Raw genomic sequence first — 13840 nt, 5'->3', positions numbered from 1 at the left:
TTATCGCGCATTTAAACATAAAATTATAGAGTAGATCTTTGAAGCTAGGTAACAAAAAATTGATAATTATCATTCTCTAATTTCTAAAAGACTATTGGTACTGTATCATATGTATATGTATATGTATATCGGGGGACAATATTTAACACCGTAAGTTTTATTATTTCAGTACTTAAATTTTTACTGAAAATTCTTTTGTGAAGTTCTACTAGACGTTACGTAGGTTGTCACAATCTTACTGAATTTTTATTGTAAACTTCGTCTTGCAAACTTACGAAGAGGGTACTATTATTTTAACATTCTGTTTAATAATGTTTCAATGCCTAGTTTATAAAATACATAGAAAATGAATAAATACATCTTTAAGGAATTTACAACACAACTTTTTAATAATACTTTTTTATTACAAAGCAAAAAATTATACATATGTATATAACAGTGTATGTATATGTATATATATATATATATGTATATATATATATATATATAATACTTTAGGACGGAATACATTAGGGTTATTGGTTAATAATAGCATTGTAAACACAAGTAATATATATATTAGATTTTCAAATAATAGTATTATATGTACTTTGCTTATTACTATTAAATATAGTATATTTAAATACATAGAACATCGAACAGCGCCTTATTCTACTTTCATAAATGCTCATATATGGAATATAATAAGTACTTTAACAGCCTTTTGCGTAATTCAAAACGTGTCCTATTTTTCATAACTTATGTTCTGATAAACATAATGTTTCATAGCTGCCTTTTAAATGCATTATGCATAACAACTTTCGTAATACAATAAACTATCAGATCTCAATGTATGAAATAATATTTACCATTAATCTAGTCACAGATTGTTCTTTTCACTCTAGAAAAATTTATACGCTACTTGCTCTTTCAAAAATCATAAATTTGTTTAGTTTATTGCATTACATATTTAAAAGAAGCAATTTTTTTATAAAATACTGATATGTTAGTTACAAATATTACAATTACAAAAACAATAAAAACTATGAGAGGAAGAGAAAACATTTTGGCGGTACAACATAATATGGTAAAAAGTAAGGTATCGTAGATATCGATACATAGATATAAATTATAAATCTTTTCTATGAAAAATGAACTGTATTATCGTTTTCTCGTAATTTTTTGTAAAAGTAGATCGATAAAAAAAGATCATCTCTTATGAAATAATTATATCTATAACAATGTACATATGTTCCTGAATAAAGGTATTTTCAACAATAAAACGTTTTATAGTAAATAAAAAATAAATCGATAGGAATGAGCATAAATTTTAATAAAGATATCTTCCTTTATTATTGTTATCAAAGGCACTATGGCAAATGGAAAATATCTAACCAGTATTGAAATACTTCTAGTAGACTATCACCTGGGCACTCAGATTTCATTTATAAATTCTAAGTAATAAAATATTTTCAATTATATATAAATATACAATTAGACGAGAAATAAGTCAATTCAATAAATTTAATTTTTAGTAGGAGCTCCATACATTACCTCTTTTTAATGTACGTGTGTGTTCTTATTGTATAATAAGATATAAGGACACTTAACTCTTTGTAAAAATTGACTATGTTATACAACAATAAATATAGAACACACATAAATAATTTGCATGACAGAACTGAATTGATAATGTATTAAAGTAAAACAATTATTGATAAAAAGCAGATATAAAAATATGGAAAAAATATTAACTTTTTTATGACATAGGTACTGTACTTAGAAAATCTGATTTCTATGCATGATTTCTTTTGCATTAAAGAGTACTAATGCAGTTGTCAAATGGTATATTACTCGAAGCACAAACTCAAAATATCAATCTCGTATAAAAAATACGTCAAGTAAAAAAAATAATTTTTAATTAGGAATTATATTTATACAATTCATATTTCTTGAAATTGTAAAAATTAATACAATTTTTCGAATTAAGTGCTTATATGAATTAAAATTATATAAAATTAAATACTTACATAAATGCAAATTATTCGTAATTTGCAAAAAATATAAATGCTGACTGGTCCCATTGATATAATATGTGAAATTATTCTTTCATTTTATTGTATTACTTCTTTTCCTACTTAGGCAACATTGTACTCCTATAGGCACTTTAAGCAAGTCAGTACATATTATAAGGAAGACCAAATTTGATAAATATTTTTCTTTTTGTTTTTAGAATTGTAATCTGTTTTTATATATTTCGTTGATTACTTAATACTTCAAAGTTGCGTTGTGATTACAGTCTTCCTCGTAATTACTGTATGTTTAATTGGAGTTTGATCTGCCGTCGTTGTTTGTGATGGATCGGCTACTAGCCAAGGACTGATATCGGAAACAGCCGAATTATCATCCTAGAACAGAAGAAAAATATGCAGAATATTAAATATTCATATGCATTGTAATTTCGATATAAAATTTTTACGATTTATTGATATTTTACAGATGTTTAAAAAATGGTAAAAAAAAAACAAGCCCATATTTGCATACAATTTGCACAAGCTAAAGCATTTTTAGACGAATACAAGGACTACATGTGTTACAATAGTTAACTGACAAACATTTAAAAAATGAGCCACACCTTGTGAGTAAGAGTCGTAGTAGTTGTTTGTATTTCTTCAGTTTTCACGACTCTCGCTCCGTTTTTCTCTGTTTCCACTTCAGTTTTCTTTTCAACCGTGGGCTGTATTTCTTTAAAAGGATTAAGCAAACCCAAAAACGGATTCGAATCTATAAACGGGTTTGTATTCGCTTTCTTTTCCTCTTCCGTTTTTGTATCCTCCTCAGTATTTTCAGAGACAGTAGTAACTTCGTTGTTATTATCGCTAGTGAAGGGGTTGAACGGATTCTGAGATTGATTTGAAACTTTAGGATTCAGTTGTGTTGTTTTTTGTTCAATTTGTCCCCAACTGTCTAGAGAAAAATGCGTTACGGTAACGTTGTCATCCGCTGATGGATTTGTCATCATAGCACCACTTACTGACAGTGTCAATTTATCTCCACCCTAAATAAGAGGTAACGCAAAAAAGCAAACAAATCACATCTAAAGCTTAGAAGCACAAAACGATAAAACAAATATTGGAAAACGATGAAACAAGATATGAAAAAGAAAAATTCAAGACATATTTAAATCCATAAAATGAAAGAATATTCGCGTATATAAAAATTTTTCAAGTCTATTATAAACTTCTGTTTGTAATATCTGCGTTTAATTGCTACAATTGTACTAATTCAAATACCAAATACTATTTTTCTGAATGCATTTATTTAAAAAATGTAAGGTAATTCAATTAATCAATAGCATTCTAAAAAAACAGAACAACTTTCTACTGTATAAATTACCCGTATTTATGTCAATATGTTGCATAATGAATAATATCAACAATATTAAAGAATTTTAGTTTTCTTACCACCGATACAATTGTTGCTGCATCAGAATGCTGATTGTTCTTAGTAATAACTGGAGATGCATCCATAGACGTGATGGAAACCAAATTTGAATTTTTTCCTTGCTCTAGAGACTTTGCTTTCAGTATATTGCACTTTAATGATTCTGGCGGAATAGGAGTACGTGGGGGCAGTGAAGAGGTACCACCAACTTGATTATTTGGCACTAACGATGTCTGATTAGTCATATTTTCGATGATTAAACTCGTTTTCACAGGCTCTGTTTCTTTTTCAGTGTTAGCAACTGCTGTTTGATTTCTAGGCTCTAAAGGTTGCTGATCTTTGGCCAATGATTTCAGTAAGGAATCTACCAAAGGTGAAGACGTAGCATGTACGCTGGAGTCTGACGATTTTGTACTACATTGACTCGGCTGACGTTGCAAAGACTCTTCTTCGTCTATAAAGAAAAATACTTATCAAGATTAGAAAATTCATTATACAGCAACTTTATATCTTTGCTGGCAAAAAGAAAATACTTTTTTATACTTACTGTTAACTACTGGAGCTGGTGGTTGCGGTTGTTCCACTTGCTGACGTTGACGTTCTCTTAAAACATGGCTTTGACGACGCGCGTATCTTTGACTTGGTCGTCTTTCAAATTGTACTGTTCTGCGTGCTCTATTCAGCTGAGTGGTTTGAAATTCGGTTTTACCGCTGTAACGAAAACGTGAACCCATACGAAAGAAATTTTGGCGTCCACTAGCACCTTTAACTGGTGCACGTAATCGAAAGAAAGCATGATGCTCTACAGCGCACTTCCATAAATGTTTGCAAGCCTTTTCATTGACAAGTCTGAACACAAACGTATGTTCTTGTTCTCCTCTCCCTTCATCATCCTCTTCCACCACAACTAATGTTAGTTTCTTCTTTTTAAAGTCTAGCCGACCAATCTTGGGCCAAAAGAACAAGCCTATTTTTTGTGTGCCTTCGAAGACCAAGATTCCCGTTGGCGTTAATCCCAAAGAGTATTCGCATGCATCTTTACCGAGAACGGTATGCATATCTACACCATACATATCTAACCATTTAGCTTTACTGAGATAAGCTGATTCAGCTTGTGCTGGACTAAGACCAGAACACTTGGCGTATTCTTCAAGTATTTCAAGCTCCATTTGCTCTGTTTGGCCTGGTACAAATCTAAATTCTGATACTGTTGCTGCACTATGTATGGCAGGATCATAATCACCAAGTTCAGCTAGAAGTACAAATAAATTTATATCAAATATAATTACAATTCACATTATTTCTTAACTTATTCATTCTTTTTTAGATACTTACATTGAAGAGATAAAGCAGCCAATTGCACAGCAACTTGGTGAGGACAATGAAGTTTTCCTTCCAAAACATCTTGCTTTAATTGCAAGAAAAACTGGTATCTTGTCAATTCTTCGCGCAATGTATTAGGTTCTGATGAGTAAAACTTTACCTTGAGCCGTAAAGTATATGGTGGTCCAACTACATAAAATATCATTTGTTAATAATAAAACAACAAATAATTAATTTTGGAAACAGAAGGAAAAGTGATGCATTAATTTCAATGAACAAAAGGAAATTTGTTTAATGCATAGAAAAAACAAACATACTTTTTACTTGTTTCTTTATTGGCTTAGTGGGATCGAGCCAATGCTGAACATTATTGCTATCGGTATATTGCAATCCAAAATAATCTTTCTCTATTAAATCTAAACTATAAAACACTTGTTCATATAAGTCACTAGCCAATGCTTTTTTCTGTAACACAAAAATAATTCACAAAAATATAAAAATCTGTGTACCAAGAATATAAAAGAGGATAATAATATGTAAGACAGACATGGGTGGTATTTATAGAAAGAAACAATTTAATTTGATAGAATCAAGGAAAATATTAAGTGCAACACAGATGTATAAAAATTAAGGAGATAGAAAATAGAACTAAAAAATACAAATGAAGATTATAGGAGAAGAACATAATCAGTCAAATTTCTTACAAAGAAACAGGTTTAATATTCAGTATGTTATCAATCAATTCCATCGCTCCTTCCTATTTACATTAACCAAACATTGGCATAAAAATTGAATAGCAAGTATTATTTATTAGATAAGAAATATTTTCAATAATTACCATTGATTTTTAATAGATTATTCTACTCACTGACAATTCTATTGGTAGATCCGTGCCATCAAGCAAAACGACCCTACATTGAACAACATTCTTATTGCTGAGCAATCGTTGATTTTTTATTTGGGACGACGTAGTCTGTCCGCTGACACTACGAGCCCTACGTCGTGACAAAAATCTTAACATTTTATTTGACATACGTCGAAGCAAATTTGCTGTCGTTCAACAAACGATATATTGACCCAAAACGCTACATTCCTTCTACGCGGATATTATACTTTTCCGCGATACGTCGCGTCGGTTAATACGCCCACTTGTACACGTAAAACACGCGTAACCACGTCGAAGCTACGAGAAAAAGAATAATTATTAAACGTACATGTTAGAAATCGGATTAGAAAAGAGATTTTATGTTACTTTTATGTTTGTTGACTAGACATGATAAATCTCGAAATCCAAACCTATCCGGAGAAGATACACATCTCTTGGTACTGGTCCCACTGGTACTGAACGCTGCGAATATTTTTTATGTTGATAAGTAGATGGCGCTAGTACCGGCGAACATTTAGTTTTAGTTAGAATTGTTTAACGCTGTTTAAGATGTCATTTGAACTGTAGATTTTGTTTTTGTCAAAAGTACATTACTCCTAATCTCAGTTAAACGTTCTTTTAAATGAAATTCATAAAATAATATATGTTATTTGTTTTTAAAGATGTTTGTATGGCAAGGAATTTGGTCGGTGTCTAATTAAATATTAAAGAAGATTAAACAAGATTAGAGGAAAGAAATTAACTATCATCTTAATAATGAGCAACAACTTTTCATCTAAGGCAAAGAACAAAGTAAAAGAGTCTACATCCTCTACTATATTGTGTCAACGCCCAAACCGCGTTGAAATCACTCGTTCTCGTCCGATCACGAAAGTTACGCAGCGTTGGGCACGGATAGTACTTAGATGGTTGACCGCTTGGGAACTCCGTGTGGTGTTGGCACTTCTGTAATTTTCTTTTTCACATAATTTAATTTCTATTTCGCACAAACAGCGCTGAAAGAAAAGTCTTTTTTAATTACAAAGGTTTCTTCCACGTAAAGAAAAAGAAAAAATGTAAATAATCCATTTTTAAATAGATACACTATATACACTAAATAAATACACTATATACACTATATACATATATATCCATAATATACACCATCGACATTGTAATTTAGAATGAAGATAAAATTTAAAGTTTATATACGAATTAAATAGAGTTTATAAGAATATTTCAAGACCTGCATTATTTCATAATAAGACCTGCATAATTCCATAAGTAAATTACAAAATGAATCATATAAACCAAATTATAAGGATACCATATCATAGTTGATTGTACGGTTCTTATTCCACGTTATCTGTCCTTATCTTACAGTAGATATACTATCCTCGTCGCACAATATAGTCATCTTCTTCTAACACAAGATGTATATTTATCTTTGTTACACTGTAATGTTCTCCTTTTCTATGAACACCCACATACTGCCAAAGAGAGGAACAGAAATTTGGACTATTCATGGATAGATGGCAGAACATGGTTTGTCCGACAGACCTTTCAGGACAAGAAGCTTAATTTTGTCTTCCGACAAGTCCCACGCTGCCATAAATAGTCGAAGTCTCAGTTCCTCTCCTATCTAATAGATGGCAGCACACGGTTTAACTGACAGACCCTTCAAGCATGAAACTTAATTCCTGTCTTCGGACACGTCTTATGCTGCCATCTATCCATAAATGGATTAAGTTTCAGTTCCTTTCCTATATAGTAGATGGCAGCAAATGACTTGTTTGTAGACGGGAAAGGCACTAATGCATAATAAAATTATATTCACTGGTATAAGGTAACGTTTCGTAACAAATCCACTAAATATGTGATTGGACAGATTAATTTATGTACTTTTATTATTGGATCTTTTTAATTAAATTCCTATTTTTGACGGTCCATGATATAAATAATAAAAAAATGTTGAAATTTTTATACATTTATTTTTCTTCATACACTGTACGAAGTTTTTCAGTGCAAAAAATTATCAAAGAGAATGATATTACCACTTCTCTGTTGTGGCACCTCCCCAACTTTGTCCTGCGGCAGATGGTGTTGCAGTGGACCATTCGTCTGAAGTCTGCTTAGCAGAAAATAATAAATAACAATGTTTTGCTTTATTTCTAATATCAAGTTATTTTACAAAAGATAAGAGAATTTCATTATTACCTGAGCAGCCCAGTCTCCACTAGCTGGGAATGCTTGTGCAGCTCCTGCAGTCGGAATAGCTGCTGCGGTTGGAGTTGCTACGTCGTCTGCCCAATTTTCAGGAGCTACTGTACCAGTGTCAACTTCATTGACCCATCCAGGTTCAGCAGCAGTTGTAACTTCAACCGTTCCTGCAAACTCTTTAGCAGGTGCAATTTCCTTGGCAGCTTGTTCTTCCTTCTCAGCCTGTGGAAACATTATTTCGACAATTTATTTATAAGTCATTTACATTAAAATACGTATAAGCTCCAGAAATATATTCAGCAAAGATTAAGCCATATTCTATAAGGTCAACAACTGTATTTCTGAATATTATTTTTTCATCATTTAGCAAGTATAAGTATAGATAGAAACTATATACAAGTATTAAACAAAACAAAGTAAATGCTATTAGAATCGTATAAATATTAACCTCCTCTGGATCTCTGTAAAAGAATAAGTCGACGACAACATCCCACTTGGTTTCACGAGCAATAGAGCCTCTTAATCTCAGTACTTCTCTTGCCAACAACCACCACATAAGACCGACACAATGAAGACTCTTTGTATTACAGGGAATTGCAATATCGACGAAACGAAGAGGTGAGTCGGTGTTACAGAAAGCAATAACTGGGATATTCACGTAACTGGCCTCAGTAATCGGCTGATGATCGGTAGATGGATCAGTAACGATCAACAGACGCGGTTCACGGAAGGCAGACTGAAAATAATTGATAACATTATTATATCGTAATTTGATAATACCACAATATTCATACTTTAAATAAAATCAGAAAAGATTAAGCCAAATTAAACCAGCAGAGATAAATTATGGAAAATGAATGCTCATCATTTAAAATAGTATAATAAATATAAAATAAATAATATATACAATTTTAAATTAAATTTTAAAATCGGTCATTTGACGAGACAGGGTAAGGTTAGCATTAAGTAACTAACTTGAATTTGATTAGTGAAAGCACCAGGAGTAAAACGTCCAGCAATAGGAGTAGCTCCAGTATGTTGCGCAAATTTCAGAACAGCTCTTTGCCCGGTTTGGCGGCAACTGATGACAAACACTTCACTAGGATGTTCAATAGCAACAATGGCACGTGCTGCTAATAGCAATTTCTCCCAAGTGTGACGCAGATTAATAATGCTAATACCTATATTTTAAAATAATATATTTAACCATTTTAATTAACAATCAGAGTATTGTATTGCATATCAAACAAAACATACCATCGCTCTTCTTCTTGTACACATATTGCTCCATTTGGAAGTTCACATTTTCAGCACCTAGGTGCGTATATGCAGCTAACATTTTAGTAACATCATCCTCTTTAAGAGACAATACGTCTAAACCTCCTGACATCTTAACGTTATGGTTGAATTACGAGTAACCTAAACATACACATTGTTAACCTAATTTAATATACACCATTATTGAATTGATCTAAACAAATAATTATTAGTGACGTTCTTCATTTATTTTCCTACTATCTATTTATGCATAACCTTATTTCATAATGTGAAATAAATTATTTATGTAATATATTAAATTAATATATTAATATATTAAATTAATGTACTATTTGAATATAGAAATTTTAACAAAAAACGAACATTTATAACACCAGAAAATGTAAATATTATTAAAAATTTACTTGAAAGATACTCCACGTGTATCAGCCCACAAGGTTATAATATAAATTTATTGTAACCACCTGTTATTAATATAAATTTCTACATGAAATTTAATCCCTATACAATTTTTACTATTTAACTAACAATTTTTTATACTTCACATAAAAATAAATGCTATAAATAAAGAAAAAGATTTCAATATACTCACGTTATCAATGCCACTAGGAGACTTCCAGTTGGAAAGGAAGTTGTATGCTTTAATTCCTGTTAAGAGAAAAGAAGAGGAGAAAAGATTTACTTTTTCTCATATAGTACTTCCATATTATTATAAAAATTATAAGATAATTTTACATTCTATGTCAACTGTCTGGAAAAAGTAGCATTTGAATTTTTCATAAATATATGGAATTGTAATTGAAGAGAGAATAAAACGGAAATGCATTGAGCTTCACCGGGAAATTTTAAATGTTAATACATTACAAGACGAATTTTACAAATAAAATTTATTATGATACTACAGCAATTTACCAAAACTATTTATTTAACCCATCAACTTTATAATATTTTATTTTCTAAATAGTGTACACGATTAATTTATATTCTGCGAAAACAATCATGTTGTATTTGTATTTATAAAACAATGTCTTTTTAAATAAAATAAATAAAAATAATTATAGTGTTGCAATATGATTATAAAGTTCTTTAGATATACATATATATATATATATTATGTAATTACTCTATTATGTTCTTATGATAATAAAAACATGTAATTTTAACATCTTTAGAATATTTTGTACTCTAACCTATAATATGGTATATTCTCGAGGCATTATCCTCTTTTCTATAAATGTATATCTAACGAACTGTCACGCATTATATGTGAAAAAAGCAGTTTATTAAAATGTTGTAGAAGAATGTATCCGGCAAATCATAAAACTATTTTTGTTTTGGATCACACGCCATATTTTGGTATATCTACTGAAGCTCCAATAGAATTTGATTTTCTAAAGAGTCGCGGTCAAAACTTAATTCCTTTGGCACCTGTTTGTAAATCTCTATGGACCAGTAGTGTAGAAGCTTCACTTGAATATTGTAGAATAGTGTGGGATCTCTTCCCAACTGGAAAATTGGTATATTATTTTATTTAATTATTATTGTCAAGTAAAATCTGTATATTTTGATTTTTTATCCTTTACAGATAAGATTTGTTGTAACCGATCGTGCAGCATATGTATTAAACTCATGGAGTCCATCGCAACAAAATTTAAATCATGTAAGTAATATTAAATGTGTAATGTATTTGTATTTAAAAGTAATATGTCTAATTATGATCGTTATGATTACAGATAATGAATGGTACAGCCATTCTAGGAATACCAACGAAGATGCCAAAACCTGGAGAAGATTATTCAGTTATACATGGTTTGAGAGTAGCAATTGAAACACTTAACGAATGCTCAGAAATTCAACATGACAAGAGAACATCATTAAATGAGAATACTAGTAAGCTTGTTAATAGAGGAAGAGTAATATGTATTACTAGTGCACGAGATAATAGCAACATGAAAAACTTGGAAAATATATTTTTGAATGAGTTAACGCAAGAAAATAAAACTGCTTTAGCTTCAGATCAGTTAGTATCTAAATCAATAATATATAGCATTGTGTATATGTATAATTTTATAACATGATTGCTGTGTTTGTATTTCAGTTTAATACCAGTAGATTATTGCCATTTAGTTATACTGAACATCTTCCCTAATAATATTGAGTCACAAGTTACTAGTCAGGGACCAAGAGAGGTATTTTATTTATTTCACCATTCATATGTAAATTTTCAATTGTATATGAATAGAATTATTTAAAAAAAATTTTGTTTTAGGTTTCACCGTTGTTAACAGTAGAAGTACATTCTATCAAGGCACCCGCATTACATTCAAAATTGTCTCACTTAATTTTATCTCACTATGATTTAGCTAGTACAACAGTAACCGGTATACCAATGAAAGAAGAACAGAATGCTAGTTCTTCTGCAAATTATGACGTCGAGATATTTCATTCTTCAGCTGCCCATTCAGCAATTTTAAAAGGTTGTACTATTAACTGTAAAATATAAATTATTCAATATGATATATGCATGAAAACATTACACGAATATCTTTATAGGAAACCCACAAGATTCTGCTTTAATTAAAACATTTAGAAGATTCGAAGAAGGATCAGAATATGAAACAGTGACTTTGAAGTGGTGCACACCACGAGGGTGCAGTGCAGCAGAAATGCAAAACTGCACAGCCATGCATAGAATCACACCTGTAGATGTAAATAGTAGACCTTCCTCTTGTTTGATCAACTTTTTGCTGAATGGTAGATCAGTAATGTTGGAAATGGCCAGGAAGAGTGGTGGAAAAACTATTTCTCATTTACTCGCTGCACACGGTGGAGAAATTTTTATACATACATTATCAACTGCTAGAAGCGTATTAGAAGATCCACCTTCCATTAGCGAAGGCTGTGGTGGCCGTGTCACTGATTACAGAATAACTGTAAATATATACATTCTAAACATTTACTTTGAAAAAAATCTTCATTTCTCCAGAATGTCTTTCTATAATTGATATATTATTTGTGACAGGATTTTGGGAGATTGATGCGGAATAATGTATTGGTGCCTTTAAAAAGAAGTACAAACTGTAATACCGAAGGTCCAGCAGAAAAGATGAGATCTAGATTAGAACGACATACGAAATATTGGCCAATTACTATTTCTAGTACACTTATGTTCAATCTAAAACAGGTACATATTTCAAATAAAATTTAGTTGATAAATTCTAGTGCAACTTCAGTATGTAATAGTATTCATGTGAATTGTAGTTAATAGATCCATTGCCAGATTTAATGGTAAAGGAAGAACTTACTGCAGAGGAGGTCGTACAGTGCAAACAGGTGATCTTCAGTTTATTGCAATTAGAAGCAAAACACGAAACCTTACCACTACCAAGTATAGGAGGTGGCCGTGGTGGGAAAGGTGGTGTACGCAGGGAAGAACACTATAGGCTGCTGTGGGGAGAATTAGAAACATTCTTAAAGCACCACTCGAATAATTCTGCTGCGCATTCTGAAGTTCTAACTTGTCTCCTTGAAGTACGAAGCAAAGACGACAAAGATAAAGTCGAATTGGATCAAGCGTTGCGCGAATTAGATGGGTAGGAATAATTTCTTGCAACATTTCTTTTGTTTTTCATTCAAAAAATATTCTAAGACAATTAACCTTTTACATTGTTTCTTAGATTTGGCAAAGAAGATGTAACTACTCGAGCTAGCGTAATAAGGGCAACAACCGATTCACCGATGTCGCCACCGCCAAGTACATCAATGTCACTCGGGAAACAACTCCACAAGGGTAGTCTCCATGCGCCTAAAAGTTTGTTAGACATTTGGTTGCAAAGAAGTGGACCTAAGGAGAAGAAACCTGATTTCCATGGAAGAGTGAATAGTGATGGTCCCAAGGCAAAATTATATCCCAACTTAAAAGAGACTGGGCGAGAGCCACGCGAGCCTATCTTGGAAGGCTAACGATTTGACTCGAGAAATTTTAATGAACCATACGCCTATAAAATATTAGTTACAATAATTATTATTTGTTACCTACCATTGATTGTAATGGATAATGCGTTACAATACTTTTGATCAGGAACAAATAACAATTTCTTAAGCTATAACTGGTCTACTAGTTTCCTTGTACCTAGAATATCAACTATCCTGTATCATCATGTTCCAGAGTGCTACTCATCCCGCATACTGATTCGCCAATAGATATAAGTGTACCTAGAAGGAATGTTTATTGCACTTTAAGGAGTGGAGCAAATTCGACGAGATTCTCGGTACAAGAGCACAAAGACACAGTTGCAAGGGTTGCAACGTGACCGATGCTATCCAACGGAAAGAGATACGCGAGGCGATGCACCTGCGCCCGAAGATATGTGCGAGCAACAGCGCGAAAGTGTATCAGTGGTACAACGAAAGCGATCCACTCCGACTCTCATCCCCGCGTCCTTCGTCCCTCGGCGTTTTACAGCGGCAGACACGTCTGCCGGGTGTCTGAGCCACTGCGATACGTTGACCTCCATCGAAACTATAGCTCTCTATCGTCTCTCCCTCCCCGGCTGGAATTCCGCCGCTAATCGATGGAAGGAAGGAGGAAGGTATGCTTGCTGCTGCACATAATATAATGCGAGCACGAGAGGACGGGGGAAAAGAGAGACGGAGACAGAATCGACGGATGAGGAGAAGCACACAGAGGGAAAGAGAGGCGGAAGGGGATCGGAGAGTACAAGTGCGTGA

The 13840-nt window shown here is 32.2% G+C and overlaps 3 protein-coding genes and 1 pseudogene across 5 annotated transcripts; 2 read left to right on the top strand and 2 right to left on the bottom strand.

The window, feature by feature from the left end:
* Positions 1–630: 630 nt before the first annotated feature.
* On the bottom strand, positions 631–6302 carry yrt (erythrocyte membrane protein band 4.1-like yurt). 3 transcript variants are annotated; one of them, XM_069127674.1, is made up of 8 exons: positions 5999–6302; positions 5615–5929; positions 5064–5211; positions 4759–4935; positions 3971–4675; positions 3444–3877; positions 2615–3037; positions 631–2387 (listed from the first exon to the last, which is right to left on the bottom strand). In XM_069127674.1, exons 2-8 carry the CDS (start codon positions 5777–5779, stop codon positions 2256–2258), a joined length of 2184 nt encoding a protein of 727 aa, XP_068983775.1. In that variant the 5' UTR covers positions 5780–5929; positions 5999–6302; the 3' UTR covers positions 631–2255. The 3 variants fall into 3 exon arrangements, with proteins under 3 accessions (XP_068983775.1, XP_068983777.1, XP_068983776.1); XM_069127676.1 differs by lacking the exon at positions 2615–3037; XM_069127675.1 differs by lacking the exon at positions 5999–6302 and having other exon boundaries at positions 5585–5725.
* A 153-nt stretch (positions 6303–6455) lies between these two features.
* LOC138187375 (uncharacterized) lies at positions 6456–6574 on the top strand (annotated as a pseudogene).
* Positions 6575–7582: 1008 nt separating this feature from the next.
* Positions 7583–9757, bottom strand: sta (stubarista 40S ribosomal protein SA). Its single transcript, XM_069126831.1, has 6 exons — positions 9702–9757; positions 9089–9250; positions 8807–9012; positions 8280–8567; positions 7829–8053; positions 7583–7739 (listed from the first exon to the last, which is right to left on the bottom strand). Exons 2-6 carry the CDS (start codon positions 9219–9221, stop codon positions 7662–7664), a joined length of 930 nt encoding a protein of 309 aa, XP_068982932.1. The 5' UTR covers positions 9222–9250; positions 9702–9757; the 3' UTR covers positions 7583–7661.
* A 528-nt stretch (positions 9758–10285) lies between these two features.
* asun (integrator complex subunit 13 asun) lies at positions 10286–13218 on the top strand. The gene is made up of 9 exons (XM_069126830.1): positions 10286–10626; positions 10695–10769; positions 10843–11129; positions 11208–11298; positions 11379–11586; positions 11663–12042; positions 12132–12293; positions 12371–12702; positions 12787–13218. The coding sequence occupies exons 1-9, from the start codon at positions 10411–10413 to the stop codon at positions 13070–13072; spliced, it is 2037 nt and encodes a 678-aa protein (XP_068982931.1). The 5' UTR covers positions 10286–10410; the 3' UTR covers positions 13073–13218.
* The last annotated feature ends 622 nt before the right edge of the window (positions 13219–13840 follow it).

Source organism: Bombus flavifrons, chromosome 14 (assembly GCF_040668555.2).
Source record: "Bombus flavifrons isolate JBK064 chromosome 14, iyBomFlav1_principal, whole genome shotgun sequence".
Classification (NCBI taxonomy): Eukaryota; Metazoa; Arthropoda; class Insecta; order Hymenoptera; family Apidae; genus Bombus; species Bombus flavifrons.
Note: the sequence above shows the minus strand (reverse complement) of the source record. Positions and strands in the feature narration are given on the sequence as shown.

Excerpts from the sequence above, each read along its gene's own strand:
- yrt (XM_069127674.1), bottom strand. The coding sequence starts at position 5,779 with ATGTCAAATAAAATGTTAAGATTTTTGTCACGACGTAGGGCTCGTAGT. Across the intron at positions 5,212-5,614 it reads ATCTACCAATAGAATTGTCA|AAAAAAGCATTGGCTAGTGA; the intron begins GTGAGTAGAATA and ends TTTGTGTTACAG. Across the intron at positions 2,388-2,614 it reads CTACGACTCTTACTCACAAG|GATGATAATTCGGCTGTTTC; the intron begins GTGTGGCTCATT and ends CTTCTGTTCTAG.
- sta (XM_069126831.1), bottom strand. The coding sequence starts at position 9,221 with ATGTCAGGAGGTTTAGACGTATTGTCTCTTAAAGAGGATGATGTTACT. Across the intron at positions 8,568-8,806 it reads CTTTCACTAATCAAATTCAA|TCTGCCTTCCGTGAACCGCG; the intron begins GTTAGTTACTTA and ends AATTATTTTCAG. Across the intron at positions 7,740-7,828 it reads GTGGAGACTGGGCTGCTCAG|ACTTCAGACGAATGGTCCAC; the intron begins GTAATAATGAAA and ends TCTGCTAAGCAG.
- asun (XM_069126830.1), top strand. The coding sequence starts at position 10,411 with ATGTATCCGGCAAATCATAAAACTATTTTTGTTTTGGATCACACGCCA. Across the intron at positions 10,770-10,842 it reads CGCAACAAAATTTAAATCAT|ATAATGAATGGTACAGCCAT; the intron begins GTAAGTAATATT and ends TTATGATTACAG. Across the intron at positions 11,587-11,662 it reads CCATTCAGCAATTTTAAAAG|GAAACCCACAAGATTCTGCT; the intron begins GTTGTACTATTA and ends ATATCTTTATAG.